At 50.5% G+C, this 21623-nt stretch overlaps 2 protein-coding genes across 4 annotated transcripts in view; both read right to left on the reverse strand.

Moving 5' to 3' along the window:
* Positions 1-2257: 2257 nt before the first annotated feature.
* On the reverse strand, positions 2258-12412 carry ISM2 (isthmin 2). Its single transcript, XM_081510799.1, is given in 13 exon segments — positions 2258-2341; positions 2343-2523; positions 2525-2622; positions 2625-2705; positions 2707-2765; positions 3987-4070; positions 4289-4350; positions 4352-4424; positions 5837-5936; positions 5987-6130; positions 7605-7847; positions 11614-12241; positions 12336-12412. Coding segments are annotated over 13 exon segments (1914 nt in total).
* Positions 12413-16343: 3931 nt separating this feature from the next.
* SPTLC2 (serine palmitoyltransferase long chain base subunit 2) overlaps positions 16344-21623 on the reverse strand; it is a 105776-nt gene continuing 100496 nt past the window's right edge. The window contains exons 12-13 of one of the 3 annotated variants that reach the window (XR_014059607.1): positions 17991-18869; positions 16344-17662 (exon numbers count right to left, since the gene is read on the reverse strand). Coding sequence is in view for 2 of the 3 variants with exons in the window: in XM_081510560.1 (XP_081366686.1) it covers positions 21397-21516 (120 nt within the window). In the remaining variant the exon portion in view is untranslated. Of the gene's footprint in view, positions 18870-19738; positions 21517-21623 lie in introns of those variants that run through there. The other 2 variants (XM_081510561.1, XM_081510560.1) reach the window with 2 other exon arrangements.

Genomic DNA, 21623 nt, shown 5'->3' on the forward strand with positions numbered 1-21623 from the left:
GGTAAATTATATTAGAAAGGAGGAGAATTAGTTGCCTGTGAAAACAGACTCTGGTATATGTCTATCTTCTTTTTTTTTTTGTTTAAGTTTCTGCTAGAACATAATTAAAACATTCCTGTGCTAATCGTGGGCTTCCCTGGTGCTAATCCTATTGAATTCCCCATTCAAGAGACAGGGAAGGGAACTTGGCTCTCATCTAGGGACCTGAGATGCTGCCCTCTTTGATCCTGTAATATTCTAGTTGCACCAGTGTTGTTAGATTGTGATCCCAGAACCAGACTAACACACTTACCTTTAGGTGTGATGGTAACTGGAAACATCTGGCTCTCTGAGCTTCTCCAGGTAGCAGCTCTGAACACACCTTGTCTCATTCGGCTTCCTGATGTGACTTCCCCAAATGCCTGGAGTGACAGTGGAGTGTCTGGTAAGGGTACCAGCGAAGGCAGGGTACAGGTCCACCTTGATTATCTTTTAGGTGTAGTCCTTGGGACAACTCTGCATCAGATCCCCTTGCGGCAAGTTCCTTCCTCTGGTGTCAGTATAATTTCTCTCTCTGACCAAAGGACTCTGAATGTGTCCCTGAGGTCCTGCTAGCTCCTTGCCTCTCAAGTAACCCTTTATGACTCTGAGAAAGATAACCTAACCAATGTAAGCTCTGCACCCCGGATCTCTGTCTGCCCAGCTGGGTTGTATGTGTGTTAAGTTGCTTCAGTCACGTCTGACTCTGGGACCCCATGGACTGTAGCCCGCTGGGCTCCTCTGTCCATGGGATTCTCCAGGCAAGAATACTGGAGTGAGTTGACCTATCCTCCTCCAGAGGGTCTTCCTGACCCAGGGATTGAACCCTCATCTCCTATGTTTACCTGTATTGGCAGGCAGGTTCTTTACCACTAGCGCCACCTGGGAAGCCCAGCTGGTTTAGATAATTACAAACAGAGCCCAGGGAAGCTTGGCTTAAGAGGTCAGCAAGGGCTCCCTACATTTCTCTGCTCCTCTGGGAACTCAAATTCTTAATCAGACAGAATTAGAAAATAAAGTGCTTTGTTGCTGAGGTTCCCAGAGAGCTTCAGGGCAGCTGTCTAAGGGCTAGAACTGAAGTGCCCGGCCTTTTAGAGGCTTTTGTGAACAGAAACAACTGGGACATCAGCATTTCAACCCCACAGAAGGCAAGGAAGTGTGGCTGCCGAGGGGAGAGGGTGGTGAGGGTGAGGGGAGGCAGGGAAGAGGCAGGAGGTGCTGGCAGAGCTGATCATACACATCTCTTCCCAGCTCTGAGCTCAGTGCATTCAGCGACATCACCTTGGGAGCTTGAAGTGGGCCACAGTGGGTATGTTTACACCACAGAAATTGCCCAAACACTGTAAACCAGGGCTGTCCCCTAACACACACCTACACACACCCACACCCACCCGGAGAACTGATCTACCAGCTCACCCTGCACCTGACCCATCCTTCTACATCGGTTCTGAGCCCTCCCCAAGCCAGACCGCTGTGCTCAGGGCGGTGTGATCTCCCAGCCCTACAACATTCCTACAAGTTGGATAGAACAGAGGTGAGGTGGACAAACAAAGCCCCCAGAATTTGTCGATCCCTGCCCCACCCGGATATCCTGCCTCGTCTTGGCTGCCTCAGTCTATCCACTTATGTCTCCACCGCGGACCTTCGGCCCTAGACCGAGGTGGTCTCCACTGGAACTCCATGGGAGGCAGCTCCGTGGGAGGGCTGATGACCACCCTCCCAAAAGGGGTGGGCAAGATGGCCACGTGCTACCGCTCAGAGCCGAGGAAGGCAGCTGGACCTGGGGTGGCAGTGGGAGGCTGCGGGGGTGGTAGGGCTGGCCCTCGGGGCTGGGGCTTTGGGGGACTTAACGTAGGTTCCGGGAATCACCGCTGCGTGTGGAGAGCCCAGCTCACCCGTGCTCCCAGGCCGAGGAAGGAAAATGGGCGGTAAGGCTAGGACAGCGCCTCCCACCAGGCCTAAGGGAAGTTTCTCCACAGACAACGCATTTCCTGGCAGCCACCGCGGCAGCGGGGCGGAGCTCCAGCCTCCCTCCTAGGCCCCTGGAGGGGGCGGGGCTACGGCCTCCCCCTGGGCCCCTCACACACCTTTCAAGCCGACCCCACACCGCGCTGACCTGCCCGCCCCAGGTTCCCAGGCAGAGGGCTCGAGGCTCAGGCCGGCCTCACCAGATCTGGGCAGAGGAGGGGCGAAGGCGGGGGGCCTGCGAGGAAACGCTGTCCAGCGTGGCAGCCCCTCGTTAGTACTCCTTGGCTTCCTGCGACTGGGCCAGGTACTCCTCCTTGGGAGAGTTGTCCGTGTAGGCCCAGACATTGTTGGGGGGGCCGCACTGCGTGGGAGCGGTTGCAGCCCCCGTTACACGGGATCCAGGGCAACGTGTCCACCTTTAAGTGCAGCTCGGGCAAGACGTCAGTGCTGACCAGGTCGGGCGCGCCAGCACCCTTGCCCTGGGTCAGCAGCCGGCTGCCTGTGTCGTAGCAGCAGTGCTGGGCGGCCAGTGTGCTGCAGAGAGCGCAGGCAGAAGCTGGCCCTGGGCCGGTACACGTCCAGGCACTCGCACGGGCCGCTGGCGTCCTTCCAGCAGAAGCTGCGGCTCTGGTGCTCCCGTCCCGCAGGCTCACGGCGCTGGACACGGCCTCCAGCGCGTACACGCACGGGCAGCTGGGCAGGGCCCGCAGCACCTGGCTTCAGGTACTTGGCCAGGAGGTCACTCTTGCAGTTCAGCCACTTCTCACGGCTGTCCACATCTGCAGAGGGCAGGGGAGGTGGCGGGGGAAGGAGGGACCGGTCAGCCCCTGGGTGGGGTGGGGGTGGCTCAAGGGCCATACAAAGGTGTGGCTTGGAGGTGCATTAGGGGTAGGCTGGGAGGGACCCACACCCAAGCTGGGGGCAGAATGACCTGGCTGACAGGAGAGACCACACATCACCACCCAGGCAAGCTGAAGCAACAGGCCATGACAGCATGGACAACGGCCAAGGGGCTGGAGGAGGGGGCCAGCAAGCCCTGATGAGCTACCCTTTGTCCTTTTAGATGCTAGATGGTGGGAAAGATCCTAGGATCTCGGGGAAGGAGCTGGGGTGGTAAAGGGCAGGGACAGCTGTTTCAGTCTCCTGGTAAGAAAATGTTTCCCTGTTTTAACCACTCTCACTGGCCCATTCTTGTTCTTAACATTACCCTTCTCAGGCTCACTCTATCCTTCTGGGCCCCCAGGGCCCCTCTGTCTATGCTGCTCTCCTCCCCTCTCTCTCCGTTGGGAAATGTGGCTTCTCTGACCGCGCAGAGCAAACTGCTCCTTCCTCTTTGCTCCAGACCGTTGGGGCCCACTTGGCAGTGCTGGGCCTAAGTTGGTCCTGTGTGTCTTTCCCTCTAAGACCTGAGCCCCTTGAGGGCTGGGACCTGGCTTAGTCTTCTGGGAATCTCCTGCCCGACACAGGGCTGGGTGCACCATTCCAGCTCGTTGAGCTTCTGCAGCATGGAGCACAGGAGTCAACTGCAAGGAGGCTTCTGGCAGCTGCCTGCCTCCTTGCGAAGTGCAGGTGAGCGCCAGAGACACAGATGGGGAGTGTGCTGGTGAAAGCGTGGCCTGCTCCTCGCTGCTGAAAACCGGTCTGGACCCTGACTGGTTTTAACAGCACCTGCTCCCCAGACAGAGCTCGCCAGGAGCATTCAAGAGTGACCAGGGAGGGCAAGCCAGAAGGTCTCCATCCTGTCCTGTTCCACTGGATGATCTCCCAAGCTCTGTGGCTCCCCTCAAGACCTTCTTTCCCAGCAGGCTGGGAAAGGCCAGTGGGCCTGGCAAGGGGGGCTCAGAATTGCTACGGTCCCCTTGCTGGGGAGGCTACCTTCCAGCTGGAAGATGTCCTCTGCATCAAGGAGGCACTATTCCTGCCAGTGCAGTAAGGTTTCACCCTTCCGAGAGAGGTTCTCCCCAGACCCCCGGCGGACAGGGCTAGCCCCCCACACTGACCTGGGCTGAGCATGTCCGTAGCATCGTGGGCCACGGGCTTCCACCCCTCACTGGGGAGGCCCAAGGGGTCCTCGTCCTTGGTGCCTTTGGGAAGAGAGGAGGCCAGGCTGGTGGTGCTGCAGGGCACGTCTGTGCCCCTGGTGGGCGCCCAGCCCTCACTAGGCTTGAAGTGCCCACAGCACCTGGGACGGGACAGGACCACCACGTTTGTGAGCTTCCTGGCTCCCCTCTCCTGAGTCCACCTTGTACAAGGCTCAGACAGTGCAAGCCACTCCCTCTGCAGGCGCTGGGGCTCATCTCACCAAGACAGGGGGGCAGGTCACAGGCGCAGGACTCGGAGGCAGTGCAGGCGTAGCCGCAGGGCTGTCCTCCGCTGGCTGCTGCCACAGCTCCCACTGCAGGGAGACAAGGGGCTCCACTCCTCCTGAAGCTCATAGTCTGGGTCAAGGCAGGGAGTCAAGGGTGAGTGGGTAGAGCCCACGAGGCAGCCTGGTGTGAATTAGCAAAAGGCAACCCCTTCCTCGGAAGGGTGCAGCCCTGGGGCCAGGACTCCCCTAGCAGATGAAGCAGGGGTTGAATTTCAGCCCCACTCACTTGCTCAGCTGGGCACCCCTGTGCAGTGAACACCGGGGCAAATGCATGAAGTGTCACAAACCCCAGTCACCCACTGTGTGCCCACACAGCAACATAGAGTAAAGCTACCTGGAGGCCACCTAGTCACTGCTGGGGGGACCTTGGAAAAGTCCCCCTATGTCCTTAAGCTACAGTTTTATGTCAACCAAACCATAGTTGATGATACTTTCCTGGACGATACTTCTTCCTTTAAAGAAGTATAAAAGTATACTTCTTTAATACTAGGGGTACTAAAGAATGTCCCCACGTTAGTGACCCAGTCCTGCTCTGAGGGACCCGAAATGCACCAGGGCTCTCAGTGGAACCCCTGAAGTACTGAACACACATGCCCCGCCCTCTCCCCACTTCCCAGGCAGGTCTGAACAGGCTGGCACCAAGTGATTAAGAAAAATCAATAGAAGAAATGTTGGAAATCATGAAAATTCTGCCTGTTAGCTTACAGGACTCTGGTGAAACAGGGAAAGCCTGTTATGACTTAGTCTGACCCAACGATGAGATGTTAGGGCTCTGGGAAGTAGAGCTGTAACACTTTGTGAAACATTCTTACCCAGGGAAAACCGGAACTGCAATATGCAAAAATAAAAATGCCTGTCATGGTAGGGGCGGGGCAGGCTTCAGGTGATATTTTCTGAACAGTCTGTGTTGTCATGTTGTTTTCTAAAGTAATAATACCCAATACTTACTTTCCTATGTACTTAGATTTTAAAAGCATTAACTCACCACTCTCTACACTTAGTTCTACGTAGTAAGGGTTGTGCCCATCTCCATTTTGTAGAGGAAGGAACCGAGCCCCAGAGAGGTTAAGTAACTTGCCCAAGGTCACTCAACTGGTAAGCAGCAGACCCAGGATTCAGACTCACACAGTCTGAAAATGAGGTCAGTTGTGAGTGGTGGGATTTATAATTATTTCTTAATTTGTTGGAAAACTGATAGATGTGAATAAATATATTATTAACAAATGCCTGTTTTGCTTAGGGGATCTCAGGGCTATTGTGAGAGTCAATTAAAAAAACAAAAGCCTTTGCAAGCCTTGGGTATTACTATTGAGCTGATGATGGTGTTGGTACAGGGCCTAAGCTCCAGACCTCCACAACCGACCCTGCCCAGGAAGCTGCCACCCTTATTTCCACTCAGGACCTCCAGGGGCAGCAGCCAGGGATGTCAAGATGGGGGTACTCACCATAGTGATGAGGCTCCTCGAAGGCCCAGCAGCCCACTGAAGCCCGGCTCCTGGTCATCTCCACCGTGTTCCTCACTGTCCTCCTCCTGGTCCTCACCCTCACTGTACTCTAGGGGGTCGTCCTCCTGGTCCTCTTCCTGCTCTTCCCCCAGGGCTCTGCCCTTGAGATGGAGCTTCCCTTCCTCACCCTTGAGTAGCCCCAGAATAGGGGCCAGAACAGTGCCTCAGCGGGCAGCCAGCAGGGGGCGGCCTCGGACCAGCGATTGTTGGGCTCAGCCATTGGGTCCATCTCCAGCTCAGCCTGGGGGTCCGCCACCACCTCGATGGTCACCTGCAGAGGGACAGACACACCTGTCCACGGAGGGAGGGCTCAGAGCCACACTCCAAAAAGGGAGATGACAGGCCTAGGGTCAGGGGGAGAGGTCTGGCCCTTTCTGTAAACCAGCCTGTTCTTCTGGTCAACCTTCTTGGCCTCCCTGGGGCAACTGTGGTCACCGCCTAAGCTCTGGCTTTGCATCAGAATTCGCGGGAGATTCCTGACCCCCTGACCTCACCCCAGACAGATTTAACTAGTGTGAGATGGGGCCAGGTGTGATGGTTCTAACATGTGTTGCCAGATTGGAGATCCACTCCTTTACAAGAATCTGGGTTTGAATTCTGGCTCCAACAGCCCACAGGCCGCCCAGCTTCTGGGGCCACCAACAGCCCTGAACCTCCATTTCCTCATTGTAGGGCCAGAAAATGAGACCAAGTGACAGCAAACCCCCCAGCAGCCCAGGGAAGGGCTCTTGTTCACCACTTTGGGGAGAGGAAATAAGGAACATGAAATCATTTATGTGCAAGTGAACTTTAAAAACATCACTTTGGGGCTATTACGAAGTAATACAAGGTCAAAGGACAAAATTTTTTTTGGCGGGGGGGACCAACAAAATATAAAGAAAAGGGAAATCACCCATATTCCATTTTTGACAGATAACATTTTGGTGACTAACACTCCAAGTTTAGATATACAGATACACACACACACACTTTTAAACAACTTTAGAATGTTATGTGTTTTATATTTTTGTGGCCTTTTTTCTCTTTCAGTGAAAGTGTTTTGTAAGCTGTAGATGCAGGAATACACAAAATGCAGGAATTATTATCTTTAGGGATTCAGGGCTGACAGTGAAGACTGTAAGCTGGAATTCCACCAACCTCTCTAGTTTTCTCTCCCATAAAGCCCCTCTGGTGAGCAACCTACCCTATTTTTCTTCCGGGGCCTGCAGCAAGAAGTGGGTCTGGCCAGGGAAGATCAGACCTTCAGGGCTTTCTACTTGGCCTCTGCCCATATTCCAGGAACCCCCTGCAGCTCAAGAAACATTCTTTGCTCATTCAGTCCTCATGACAGCCCCGCCAGATTGGTGCTGTTTGCCCCTTGCTATGGTCTAAACAGACATGATTAGCATCACCAACTCAATGGATATGAATTTGAGCAAACTCCAGGAGATAGTGGAGGACAGGGAAGCCTGGCATACTGCAGTCCATGGAGTCGCAAAGAGTCGGACACAACTGAGCGAATGAACAACAACATTGTCTAGGCAATAGAGGCTGGGAGAGCCACGTGATGGTCTGCAGCTAAGAAGTGGAGAAGCCCGACTCCTCCTACTCCATAGGTGGGGCATGGGAGTCACCTTGTCTGACCCACACAGGATCCCCATCCTCCATGGAATACAGGATGAGATGCCTGACCGCAGAGCTGAGCTGTTGAGCTCAACTTCTCTCCAGGAATCCGCTGGGTTCATGGCCCCCCTTGTAGCCCTCACCTGGATGTTGGGGCTCAAGGCATTCAAGCCTGCATTGGCCAATCCCAGCAATTTCTGCAGCTCCAGCAGCAAGGGAGCGTCCTCCAGGGTCGCGGGTGAGGGCGTCTTATCTAGGGTCAGGGGTGCTTATTCAGGGAGCACCCAACATCTGTGTTGACATGGCCTTGCCTAGAAGTGGGTTCTGGAGAGCAGAAGGGTCTCCTCCTCTTCTCTAGGAGAGCTGGGATCTGGGGAGGCCGAGACCTGAGGGAGGAAGGAGCAGGGAGGTGCCTGAGGTCAAGGCCCATGTGGACCTGGAAAAGGCTGGGAGTGGGTGGGGAGCAGGGGGGAGGCAGGAGGTTTGGGGGAAGACCAGATCACACACTCACCTTGTGACCAGGCACCCAAACATGTCTGTCTGGGGACTTCCCTGGTGTCCAGTGGTAAAGAATCTGCCTTCCAGTGCAGGGGATGGGGGTTTGATCCCTAGTCGGGGAGCTGAGATCCCACAGGCCGTGGGTCAACTAAATCTGTGCGCTGCAAGGAACAGCCCAAGCACCACAGCGAAGACGCAGCAAAGTCAAATACTAAATTAATTAAACAAAGCCAAACACGTCTGCTTTGACACCTCAGAGGGTGGATGATGCCCACAAAGCGCTCGGGTGAAATGATGCCAACGTGAGGCATGAGGAGGAGGGGTCAAATCAGGTTTCTACACAGGGATGAGACACAATCCCACCTCATTCACAGATGGAAGAAAGGGAGGCCTGGAGGGGAAGGGAGGTGTTTAAGGCAGTAATTACAAAGTCCAGTTCGCAAACACTTGCCTCAGAATCCCCCAGGGCCCTTGTCAGAGAATAGACACTCAGGCCCTCTCAGGTCAGAGCAGGAGGCTCAGAAAGACTTGATGCAGGTGTGGGCAGCGGGCACAGACCCTTCCCCTCCAACGCCCCCTGCCACCTGGCCTTCCCAAGCCATCCATGTGGGGGCTGTATTCCCTGGCATCCCCAACCACAGCTATACCTTCCTTTGCCCGCCCACCTGGGCCCTGGATTTCCAGGCCGTGGGTATGTCCGTCTGTCTGCCAGCCAATTCCCTCCGCCGGCCAGTGCCCTGAGGTCCACACTGGAACTGTCCTTGCTGCAGCTCAAATAGTGAGTGAAAGCAGATCCTGAATGTCTCTGGCTCTTTCTCTGGCCTTCTCTGCTCAGACTGGAACACCGGGAGCTCAGCACCTACCTCCAAGCTGCAGCCCCATTGCCCAGGTCCCTACACCAGGGTAGAACGAGCCTGTCCAGCTCTGCCCCGTGAGCATCAAGGGCTGGGAGCCTCTGCACCCTGCTTCACCCAGGCCACATCCTGGACCCCACCTCCCACTTCCTAGTCTGGCAGTGTGGTAGCGCTGGAAAACATGGCTCTGGGAAGTCAGATCAGCTTGGGTTCAAATCCCAGTTCTCCTTCTTATTAGCTCATTCAATCTGGTGATTTCCCACCAACAAAATGAGGACAGTAATTCCTACCTGGAAGGACTGTCAGAATTTTATTTATCAAACACTTCCACAGCATCCACTGTGTGCCCAGCACTATTCTAAACACTTAATCACTTGCTTCATCCTCCCAACGATCTCAGATGTCAGTGCTAGCTGTCATCTCCATTTTGATGATGCAAACTGAGGCACAGAAAGGGCAAGGAACTTGCCTGGGGTGACACAGACATTTAGCGGGAGAACCAGGATTTGAACCAGACAGCCTGGGCCCAGAGCCCACACTCTTAACCATCATGCTCCAGCCCTACAGGTGAGAGCCCTGAGAGTCTACTGCACAAATCAGGGGCTGAATCAGTCTGATTGCTTGCATCTCTCCCCTTTGACCACCTCCCTCTGTGGTCCCCAGATGCCTGGCTCCAAGGCTCCTGCCCTAAACACCTGGTCCCAGGGCAACCCTGGGCCCATCTCAACCGGCGCTCAAAATCTCCCTGAGTGAAAGTGTTCTGGTCCCGATAGCCAGGGTGGATGAGTAGAGGATGGACAGAGGAGTTGGGCAACAACCCAACACCTTCACTGGCCAGTCCTGGAGGCCTGGAGCTTCCCCAGATGATTGTTTCCTAGCAGTTCCCACCCATAATTCCTACCTGTCCCTGTGATTTTGTGTGTAGTTGGTCCTGTCTGCACCCTCTGGGCACAGAGAAGGGAGACTTGGGGGAACAGGAGTTCAGGGTCTGCAGCCTTTCTAGCTGATTTAGATGCCCCAGCCTTGTGGGCATAAGTACCAGGTTTCACCATTTGGCAGTGATATTGGTATTAATAGTTATCACAGGAGGGAGTGCTACTGGCATCCACTGAGTAGAAGCTAGAGATATTACAATGCACGTGGGTTGCCATTGCCTCCTCCAGGGAATTTTCCTGACCCAGAGATTGAAGCTGCCTCTCCTGTGTCTCCTGCATTGCAGGCGGATTTTTTATCACTGAGCAACCGGAGAAGCCCTTTCACAACAAGGAAATAAAAAATCAAGAATTTTTCCAGCTTAGAATCTCAACAGTGCTATAGTTAAGAAACCCTGCTCTCGAGGCTGCCAGGTCTGAATCCCATTGGTGGCCTGGTTTCTGACTTGTGGGACCCTGGCAGGTGTGTAACCTAAGTGAGTGTCCTCATCTGTAAATGGAAACAGTGATGGGACAGGGCTGGTATCAAGTGGGCATTCAAAGTGTCCATTTCCAGCCCTCCCTGCCCTGGTGCCCCATCGGACCAGACAATGAGCAGATCCCATAGGAAGCCCTGGCTCAACTTCACAGCCATGCACCTTCCCTTCCTCTCTGGGAGTCTCCTGCCCTGTATCAGCCCCTGGGGAACTCCCCAGGGTGGAGGGGGATATCTGGCCTTAGTCTGGGTTCCCTGAGAAGCCAACCCTGAGACAAAGCTTCAAGGGCAAGTGGTTTCTTTGGAAGGTAATCCCTGGAGACCAAACGGGGAGTACGCGAGTGAGTCGGGGAAGGGAGGCAGCTAATAAAGAATGCTCCATGAAGCCAGTGACCACAGTGGACCACTAGGGTGCATCCCTCTGGGCGCCCCAGTTACCCCGTCAGTCACTGGTTGAGGGAGGCTGGGTGGGGGAGAGGATCTGCACTCCAGCCACATCCGGCTTGCCGTGAACAGCTCAGAGCAGGTCCCAGTGCCGGCCAAAGCCCTCAGACAATGAGAAGTGAGGCCCGTAGGGAGGTGAGCTGAGCACCCGAGCATTGTCTGAGCACGTCTTCCATACCAGGCCCGGGGCCAGGTCCTTTACATACCTCCTGACACTTACTCCAGCTAGTAAGTGTCAGCCCGGTGCAGGAAGAAATGTCTGCTTTGCTCACATGTATCATGTGCTCAGTACGGTGCCTGGCACCCTGCAGGCGCTCAGTAAATCACTGCTGAGTGATTGAATGACCGCCAACAACACTGAGGGGTGAGTGTGACTACCTCTGTGTTAACGATGGGGCTATGGAGGCTCCGAGAGGGCTAGGGATTTACATAAGATCTCGCAGGTCACACTAAGGGAGCTTGTGTTCAAGTGCAGCTCTGCTGGATCTCAACGCCCAGGCGTCAGTGCAGACACGCCTGTGAAGACGCTGAGGCCAATAACCCCTCAAGGGCAACCACCTCGGCATGCAGAGCACCTCCGCTTTCACCTTCTTACTGGCCTCTTCTGCTTGTCCAAGCACCTAGTAATACAAAGGTCCCACCCAGCAGTTGGAGGCCCCCACTTACTACTTCAGTCAGTCAGTCAGTTCAGTCGCTCAGTCGTGTCCGCCTCTTTGCGACCCCATGGACTGCAGCAGGCCAGGCCTCTCTGTCCATCACCAACTCCTGGAGCTTACTCAAACTCATGTCCATTGAGTCGGTGATGCCATCCAACCATCTCATCCTCTGTCGTCCCCTTGTCCTCCTGCCCTCAATCTTTCCCAGCATCAGGGTCTTACTACCTCACCTTTTCTCAATTCACACCCCGAAGGACTCAAATCCTTTGCAGATCTGACTGAAGACGCTGCACCGGGGGGGACTGGACCGTCGGAACCTCAGCAACCCCCGTCCGCCGGCCCGCAAAGGGCGGGGGTCCTCGCCCACCCTCCTCTCGGAGCCCGCCCCGGGCCGGCACAGCTGCCGGCGAGGTTCGCTCAGGGCCAGGCAGGCGGCGGGCGGACGGGAGAGGAAGCCGAGCGGCTTCAGGGTGATTCCGCGCCCCACTCCGCCCAGAAGTGAAGTTTCTCCCCGGGGGTGGGGGTCCCCGCAGGTCGGGAGCAGTGGGCCAGCGCCGGGTGCTCGGGGACGTCGGGGCCGGGCGAGCAGACACCGCGCGCGCCCCGCCGCTCATCTCCGCCAGCTTCGCGTGGCTCCGGCCGGGGCCCCGCGGCTTCCGCAGGGGGAGCCCTCGCACCGCGGCCAGCAGCGCCGCGCCGAGGAGGAGCCCCGCGCGGCAGGGGAGGCGCCACACCCTCTCTCTCCCGAGGCGGCTCCGCCCGCTGCCCCCGCGCCTCCCGGCCGGCTCCGCAGAGTGTGCAGACGCGCGGCCTCGCCTCCTCCGGGCGCGCGAGCGCGGGGCCCGCGGCGCGCGGGCCGGGGGGCGCGCGGCTCGCCGTTCTCTCGGGTCCGGGGCTGGCGGGGGCGCCCGCGCGGCTCTCCTTGCGCCAGATTAAACATGAAGTTGAAAATCATGAGTTCATTCATTCCAAGGTCAATCACTACCACTCCACTGGGAGTCCCTCTGCCCCTTACCTGAACAGCTGTAAGAGCCTCCTGATTAGTCTGTACACTCGGCGCGTCCTGGCTGCGCCAGGTCTTAGTTGCGGCATGCGGGCTTATGCGGAATCTTCCAAACCAGGGATCGAACCCATGTCCCCTGCATTGCAAGGTGGATTCTTTACCAATGATCCACCAGGAAAGTCCAAGTTTTATTGTAATTGTTCAAAGAGGACGTGATCAGCTGGTGGACATTCTTCTGATGGGTGGGTGGTGAGGTAAGTAGGCGTTCACACCATCAACCTTCAAGTCCAGCTGGTCTGGGGTGTACATGCTTGTGGGCAGCATACCATCATTCAGTTCAGTTCAGTCACTCAGTCGTGTCCGACTCTTTGTGACCCCACGAATTGCAGCACGTCAGGCCTCTCTGTCCATCACCAACTCCCTGAGTCCACCCAAACCCATATCCATCGAGTTGATGATGCCATCCAGCCATCTCATCCTCTATTGTCCCCTTCTCCTCCTGCCCTCAATCTTTCCCAGAATCAGGATCTTTGCCAATGAGTCAGTCTTCGAATCAGGTGGCCAAAGTATTGGAGTTTCAGCTTCAACATCAGTCCTTCCAATGAACACCCAGGACTGATCTCCTTTAGGATGGACTGGTTGGATCTCCTTGCAGTCCAAGGGACTCTCAAGAGTCTTCTCCAACACCACAGTTCAAAATCATCAATTCTTCGGCACTCAGCTTTCCTTATAGTCCAACTCTCATATCCATACATGACCATTGGAAAAACCACAGCCTTGACTAGATGGACCTTTGTTGAAAAAGTAATGTCTCTGCTTTTTAATATGCTGTCTAGATTGGTCATAACTTTCCTTCCAAGGAGTAAGTGTCTTTTAATTTCATGGCTGCAGTCACCATCTGCAGTGATTTTGGAGCCCAGAAAAATAAAGTCAGCCACTGTTTCCCCATCTATCTGCCATGCATTAATCATTAACTTTTTCCACCTGGAGGGGGTTACAATACCTGCAGAATAGCTCGAAGATACTGTTGTGTGTATCCTTTGATGGGGAACAAGGACTTTGCCCCAAAGCTGCTCTTGGCTGTTTCTCTCTGGCCTCCTCTCCCTTCCCTAATTAACAAGTGCTTGCATCTGCCCATTGGAACTGAGAGGTCAGAGAAGCTCAAGGAAGGCTAAAACACACTTATTTTAACTGTATAGTTGAATGAGTTTTGACAAATGTATACATCCATGTAATCACTACCATCATCATGATACAGAAACTTCTTAGAACTCCAGTTTCCTCTGGTGAACTGCAGGAAGAATAAATATGCTTCAGTGGAAAACAATGCATTGTCTACAGTACATCCCTTGAGTTTATCTGATTCTAGTCTTTCATTGTCTTGGGGCTGTTTTACGACTTTGTAGGTTGTAGGTAACTAATAGCAAAGCAAAATAATTCTTCGGTCCTGTCCTGTGGAAGTTCAATTGACCTACCACCCCTAGTGTGAAAGAGATCAGTTTTGTCATTTGTACATTAAATATTCCTGCCCCATAAAGTTTGTTTTCTAATTTCCTTTGAATTGGTTGCAATATACTTAACAGTTTCCTCATCATTGAGTTAAATAAAATCTTTCATTTTTATATCTGTCAAAGAGTCAAGATTTTCTTCTTTTTTGAAAAACTATTCTTTAACAGTCCCTTTGTTCAGTTAATTCCTACCTCTACACCCCTGGCTCCTGGTAAGCACTTCTCCACTTTCTGTCATCATAGGTTAGTTTGCCTTTTTAGAATTTTACATGTAATCTTTTTGCTTGGCTTCTTTCTTTGAGCATGGTTGGGATTCATCCATCTAGTTGTAATTTATTCCTTTTCACCGCTAAGTAGTATTCCATCACATGACCATTTAGCTTCTTTTTCTGTTAATTATGATGGCATTTGGATTGTTTTCATTTTGGGGCTATTATGAATAAAGCAGCTACGAATATTCAAGTGCCAGTTCTTCTGTGGGTATGTTTTCACTTCTCTTGGATGAAACTGCTGTCAAAAAACTGTCAAATTGTTTTTTCAAATGGCTGCACCATTTTGCATTCTCACCTTCATCAACACTTGGCATTGTAATTCTTTTTAAGTTTAGCCATTCTTAGCAGGTTTGGCCACCTCATGCGAAGAGTTGACTCATTGGAAAAGACCCTAATGCTGGGAAGGATTGGGGGCAGGAGGAGAAGGGGACAACAGAGGATGAGATGGTTGGATGGCATCACCGATTCGATGGACACTGGGAGTTGGTGATGGACGGGGAGGCCGGGCGTGCTCCAATTCATGGGGTCGCAGAGTCGGACACGGCTGAGCGACTGAACTGAACTGAACTGATTCTAGCAGGTGGATGTGTGATAGCATCTTATTGCAGCTTTAATTTGCATTTCCTTAATAAACAGTGATACTGAGCATTTTTCCATGTGCTTACTGGCCACTAGTATTCCTTTTGTGAAATGTCTGTTCAAATCTCTTGCCTATTTTTTACTCAACAGTCTTGTCTTACTGAGCTTTAAGAATTCTTTTTACATTCTAGACAGCCTTTGTCAGAAATATGTTCTGTGGGTATTTTAACCCAGTCTGTTACCTACATTTTTGTTACATTTTCCTAGTATTTTTTTAGTAAGTCCAGTTTTTCAGCATCTTTTGAGCCTTCTTTTTTGTGTCTGAAGAAATCATTGCACCTAATCCAAAGTCACAGATTTTCTTTTATAGTTTCTCCTAGCAGCTTTTTATTTTTTATGTTCGGATCTATGATTTAATTGTGTTGTTATGTAAGGGTTGAAGGTCCTTTTCCCATTGAATTAACTTGGCATGTATGAAAAATCAACTAACCATACATGTGTGGGTCTATTTCTGGACTCCCTATTCTGTTTTATTGCTCTTATATAACTAGTCTAATATCAACTGCTTGGTTGATACCACTCTTGGTTACTGCAGTTTTCTTTGCACAAAGTTTTGAAATCAGTTTCAATCCCTGAGTCAAGAAAATCCCCTGGAGTAGGAAATGGCACCCCACTGCAGTATTCTTGCCTGGAAAATTCGATGGGCAGAGGAACCTGGTGGGCCATAGTCTACGGGGGCCACAGAGTAGGACATGACTGAGCACATATACACAGTGTTAAGTACCGTTACAAAATTGTTTTGGCTATTCTAGGTCCTTTGCATTTCCATGTAAATTTTATCAATTTGTCACTGTCTACAAAGAAGCATGCTAGGGGACATTCTTTCCAATGCTTAGAAGTTTTCACTAGTTCTCCCAGTGAGATAAAACTCACGACAGCCTGTGCAGCAGGCCTCCACCACCTCCTCGTGAGCCCCACCTCACCACTGGCCCTTTACTCAGTGACCATCAACCACACTCTTCCAGATTCTCCACTCCTTAGAAAAGCTTCCTCTATCACCTTTGTCTAAACCAGGCACTGGTTCCAATCGTCTCACATTGTTTACCTTTCCTTCACGGCACTTAGTAGTTTCTAATGCATTTGGTTCATGCTTGTTTCCCTGAAAGTAGGAACCCTAACTTTGTTTGTTGCAGTTATTGGTGATGCTCAGTGCAGTGCCTGGCTATGGAAACAGCACCTGGTATTTACTGGTTGAATGCTGTGATGACCCAGACAAAGTACAAGGTGGGAAGAGGGGGTGAGTTATGTTGTTAAAATCTTAGCTTGTTCTGTTACTGTTCCAGCTACTGTGAACCCCAAAGTCTCCCTCCGCTCCTTTTGACTCCCTGTATGGATTCCTCTTGGAAGCCCAAGTGGCTCAGTGGTAGAGAATTTGCCTGCCAGTACAGATGTGGGTTCGATCCCTGGGTCAGGAAGATCCCCTGGAGAAGGAAATGGCAACCCACTCCAGTATTCTTGCCTGGAGAATCCCATGGACAGAGGACCTTGGCGGGCTGCAGTCTATGGAACTGCAAAGAGTCGGGACACGACTGAGTGCCACAGTGCAGTGCCTGGCGTGGAAACAGCACTCAGTATATATTGGTTGAATGAATAAAGGTAGATACAGCTTTTCGAATATTTTATTGGAGCAAAACAATGTATTTGCATTGGATGATTCTTAAGTCATCTCAAGTAGTTCCCCTTCAGCTCTTAACATACACTCTCAGAATGGATACACCTCTCCCAAGGCATTATTTATAGCTCAACCATCATCTAACAAATCAAAAACAAACAAAAATCATTCAGCAAAGAAGGTAGACAGGGTGACATTTTAACACAATACTAAATCTTAAAAAAAATTAATTTATGTATTTCCCTTCTCTTTCTCAGATTATATGAGCATTACAGGGCTGGAGAAGGGTTATCACAGCACCTCTTGCAAATTCCAGTTTTTCAGGAATGAAAAATATACAGGCCATCAAAATAAAGAGCTCAGCTCCCCATAAGCTATGTATCTATTCTTCGTTTATCTTTCCCCCTTCTCTTAATGTTAGCTGCCTTTATCCAGAGAGGGATCATTAAGACTGTGTGGGCATGCTGGCTGACTTGGTGACCTCACTAGTCTCCTCTGAAGAACCATCGAGGATGCTTTTTACTGTTCTAACCCTTAACAACTGAGGGAACAAGACCTAATACTAAGGGTGAAGACATTCCACCCTAGCCAGGGATATGTCCCACACTTCTTAGGAAGACCTGGGCCAAGCGACAAAACTGTGCACAAGGAACTCCGTAACTGTGGTGGAAAAAGCAGACACTGAGTGGGCTCCAGGTTCGTCTATGGGAGGATCCACTATCCATGCAGACGGCAACAAGGCAAGACGCTTGGTACAATGTCAGGGCGCTGCAATAACTTTTACCTTTCATTCAACCTCCCCACAACTGCTCCAAAAGAACAGAGCTTTGGGTATGCTTCATTAAAAAACATAGTAATGGCAGTTTAAGAGCCACTGAATTCTTTACGGTCAGTTAAATAAACTCATCATACCACAAAGAATCTCAGTTTATAAGGCCATTTATCATGTGTACTCCGTAGTAAACGAGACCTTGACCACAGCTCCCCCAAGTCCTTCCCAAGAATGACTGGGAATGTGATTAACTCCAGACTCAGCAGAGACTAGAAAAAACATTTCCTATCAGGGCTCGAGCTAGCCCCTTCAGTCTCCTCCCTAGAAAAGGCTCAATCTATAGGAAAAGGTGCTTAGAAGTCACTGGAAGTGACTAAAGGGGCAATGACATTTTTACACATTAAGAGCAAAGGGATTATTGGCGAGTCCTGGCATTTCTTCTGTACGATAAGGCAGGAAGCCAGCCGCCTAACTTAGCTATCTGGGCACATGGCAACTGGCTAGGAGTCTGAACACCGTGTTTCATGGAGGTAATGCTGAGGAGAGAATGGAAGATATTTTGATTAACTGGCTTCACAGATTAAGATGCCTACTGGGCACTAAGCTTCCATGTTAGGCAAGTAGCAGCATATCAATCTACAGGCTGAGGGTGCATTGAAGCAGACAGCTGCTCAATGGCCAAGACAAATCCTGTGATTTTCATAACTCCCCCTTCATCACCCCTTGGGGCTACACTGATTTTACCTGTGTGAAGTGCTCAACAATTCTTAACGTTCCTCACAGTGGACAGAGGAAAAGAACTCTTTCATCTTTTCTAACCACACAGGTTATAGCAAGTAGAGGTTAAAACCTATTCTGGCTTACCTACAACATCAAGAAAGACACCCTGGGAATGCGGTCACAGCAACTCTTTGTATTATTACAAGAGAACCAGGAGGGACTTTCCTGGCAGTCCAGTGGTTAAGACTCCACGCTTCCACTGCAGGAGGCACAGGTTTGATCCCTGACTGGGGAACTAGACTTCTGCATGCCATGTGGAGTGGCCAAAAGAGAGAAAACCAGGCGACAGTCAATTATATTCAACCTTCTGAAGGTGGTTTTGCCACAAATTCATACAAAAGAAGAACCCGAATTCTCTTTCTTCATGTGACTAGCAGTTCTGTGCTGCTGCCTAACCCAGTATGACAGGTTGCCAGAGATGCTCATCAATTTGGAAAGGGAGACATGAGGGAATAAACACAGCTTTGGCTTCTGAAAAGGCACCAGGCAAATGCACAGCCCTCAGTAGCTGTGTCCCTTATTTCTGTTCACCTTCCATGACCACATAAGGAAGAAGCCTGTTTGACCAACTGAAATACCCCATCACAAAAGTTTAAGATGATGATGAAAAGACCAAAGGTGCTGAGTTCTTCAAATGAGCAAGGAGTACTCTGGCCTCTGGAGACCAGAATTTTTCTTTTTTTTTTCAGAATGTTTTTAAAAGGAAAAAATGTTCCAAAGCAAAGCGAAAAGTTTGGTGCTTCAAAGACCTTAACCCTGAATATTTCCTTTCAATATTTACTTGTTCCAAAACACACGCCATATTCTAGGGCAAAGCTTTTAATAAAGATGGGAGGAGAATCTGACATTTCCACTTGATCCATTCTTTGGATGTGATTTTGATGTCCCCTAGTTATACACTTCCTGGTTTCTGATGCGATCTGACAAAACGGTCATATAAACTTGAAATGGGTGAAGACAATGCTAAATGAAAAGAGGGATGAGAAAAAGTAGTAAGGATTAGTCACACCTCTATCAGCTAACTCTGATGGATCAGCTTTGGTAGGAATGGTTAGCAGATACCTGTTTGAATCCCATCAGATTCCTGAAGCAGGCTGTGATAAACCATGTACTAAACAACATTTATCTGTTCCGGGTTTCTACTCATTCCCAATGACTTCGTTTATATACACTTGTATTTTCCCAAGTACGTGGTTAACTAACGGTGTTTGTGATATGACTGGACTCTAGATTTACATTACAGTTTCAGGAAGAGACAACCAGTGTGCATAATGTTTTGTCCTCTAGAAAGTCGAGTTCCTGGTGAGATCACAGTTTTATCACTTCAAAATAAACCTATAACTTAACTGCATTTATCCTGAAATAACTGCATAGCAAAGTGATACATATATATATATATATATATATATATATATATATATATATATATATATTTAAATGCCCATATAACTGACATTTTAAGTTGCAGTGACTTCATGCAAGTCAAAATAAAAGACTGGCCATTAAGTTCATTGCTTAAAGTTTGTGACTTTTGCAAACTCTATACCAGCAAAAGCTCTCTGGTATTCTAATGGAGTTCTATGGTGACGGCCTAGATGTGCAGGAAATGTTAGTAATGTATTTTATTTTACGGGACTAATTACTTAAGTTTACCAAAGTCTTTTTTACTCCAACTTGTACATGCTAAATGCAGTCCCTGCATCTCAACCTGTTTTTTTTTTTTTTTTAATTCTTTAAAAAAGTATAATAAAACCTCAGACTATTTCAAGGGCTTAAGGTTCTCAGATGCTGAGAGTGACCTAAGATAACTTAAGACATGAAAACAAAACTTCACCAGCAATAGCATCATTTATGTCCTCCACTAAACATATCAGCACAAAAATACCACATTTGATGACAAGATGCCTAGAGAGAACTTGGACTGAGAATTTTTTTTACCAATAAAAGGAATGATTTCAAAAATATACAAAACTGCTTTCACACAAAGTTCTTCCATTCTGTTTCCACTCCTTCCCCCATAATACTTGATGGCTACTAGAAGACAGCTGATCTTGGGTACAAAAAAGTCCAAAATTCTCTTCACTTAAGCTTTGGTCAACGGAAAAAAAAAAGTAAGAACTTTAACATGGTGATTTTCGGATTTGTTCTTTGGTCAAGCAGTATAAAGCTCACTGAAAGACGTTCCCTTGCCTGGTATGAAAACAGAGTCAAAAGAGGATCTCAGGTTAGTGAAAAAGTGTGTTCAGAATTTCTCAGGGAGAAACAAGGAGGTAACGGAAGGAGATGGAGCCCCCGAGGCCCAGATGCCAGGTGAGAACTGCGCTAGGACACTGAGGACGGAAGAGCAACATCACTCAGACAGTGATACTTACTTACATAGGTCACCCTCTAGAAAAGGTGAGCTAATACACTCAGGAACATGACAAATGATTTCTGAGTGGAGGGTTTACCCACATTTTCCTTTATCAGTTTCAATCCTAATCTGGACCCAGACCCAGGCAGAGGCTGTCATCATTTTGAAAAGCAGAAAGCAGTAATAACCAAACCAGACATTCTGTGGAAACGAGGAGCCACCACCTCTTTCCATACCACCCCTGCCCTCTCGTGCCGGTAGGAGGGAGGATCACCGAGGGGCTGCTCCGCACACAGAGCAGAGAGCTTGGGTGTCAGCTTCAGCACCGAGGTCTGACCAGGGTGGTACGTGGCTGCAAGCTACGTGTCTTAAAGAGGGGGCAGGAGTGTCAGATCGCAGCTTGGGAAACACCCAGAAACTGGACATAACGTTCAGAGGGTGACCATTATGGAGAAACATTTGATGGTGAAGCAGGATTATCCTCTGGTGACCGGAACAGAACAGACGAAGACCAAGCCTCAGAGGCTTTTGGCCAGAGAGAGTTCCAGGCAGAGGGTGGCAGTTTTGGCAAAGTTGCCTTTCTACACAGCTAGACTTCAGTCACCTTTAAAACACTGGTGGATTGTGTCGTGACTGGCTCAACAGGGATTCCAAGGCTGGCAGCCTCTGAGACCTGGACTGGAAGTGAGGGGGAGGCCCCCGCTCCCCAGGAAGGAGGGCCAGGCGAGTCTCAAGGCTGCGCGGCAGGGACAGCAGGAGCTCCGGCCGGGCCCAGGTGTGGGAGGGGGCTGCGAGAGCAAAACAGCCTGCATGGTCAGCCAGAGACGGGCGAGGGTCAGCGTGATTTCACAAGTAGAATAGTTATAAAATAAAACTTTTTTTTTTAATGGACGAAAAAAATCAAAGTGAGTCACCCTTTTTTTTTTTTTAAGGTGAAATGTAGCGAAGGAAGGATGTGCAGCAGTTTCTCATTATTTACAAAACGCCACTGAGAACGGAGGTGGCCGGCGTCAGTAGTTGAGGAAACGTCTTGCATGTGAGATGGCCACGGAGTGTGGTTCCTGCCACTGGCTCGGAGAGGCCACACGCAGTTCCTGGGCGAGTGGGAGAGTTCCTGTAGCGGAGCACCAGAAAGGCTCAGTCTTCGGTTTCTTCGTATGTCGTCTCATCAAAGGGCCTGTCCAGGAGGGGTACTGACCGATGACGGGAATACTTCAGGTGCAGTAGGTCCCCGACTTCATCTATCTCCTTTAAAGCCTATTACACAAGACACAGCAGGAGTCAGTCAGAGCCAGGAGGAGGAAGGCACACTCGGTGCTTTTCCTTCTAAAAACAATCATGGCAAGGTCATCCTGTGGCGGGAC

Source organism: Giraffa tippelskirchi, chromosome 7, assembly GCF_054371585.1.
Source record: "Giraffa tippelskirchi isolate mGirTip1 chromosome 7, T2T-mGirTip1v1.2.pri, whole genome shotgun sequence".
Lineage (NCBI taxonomy): Eukaryota > Metazoa > Chordata > Mammalia > Artiodactyla > Giraffidae > Giraffa > Giraffa tippelskirchi.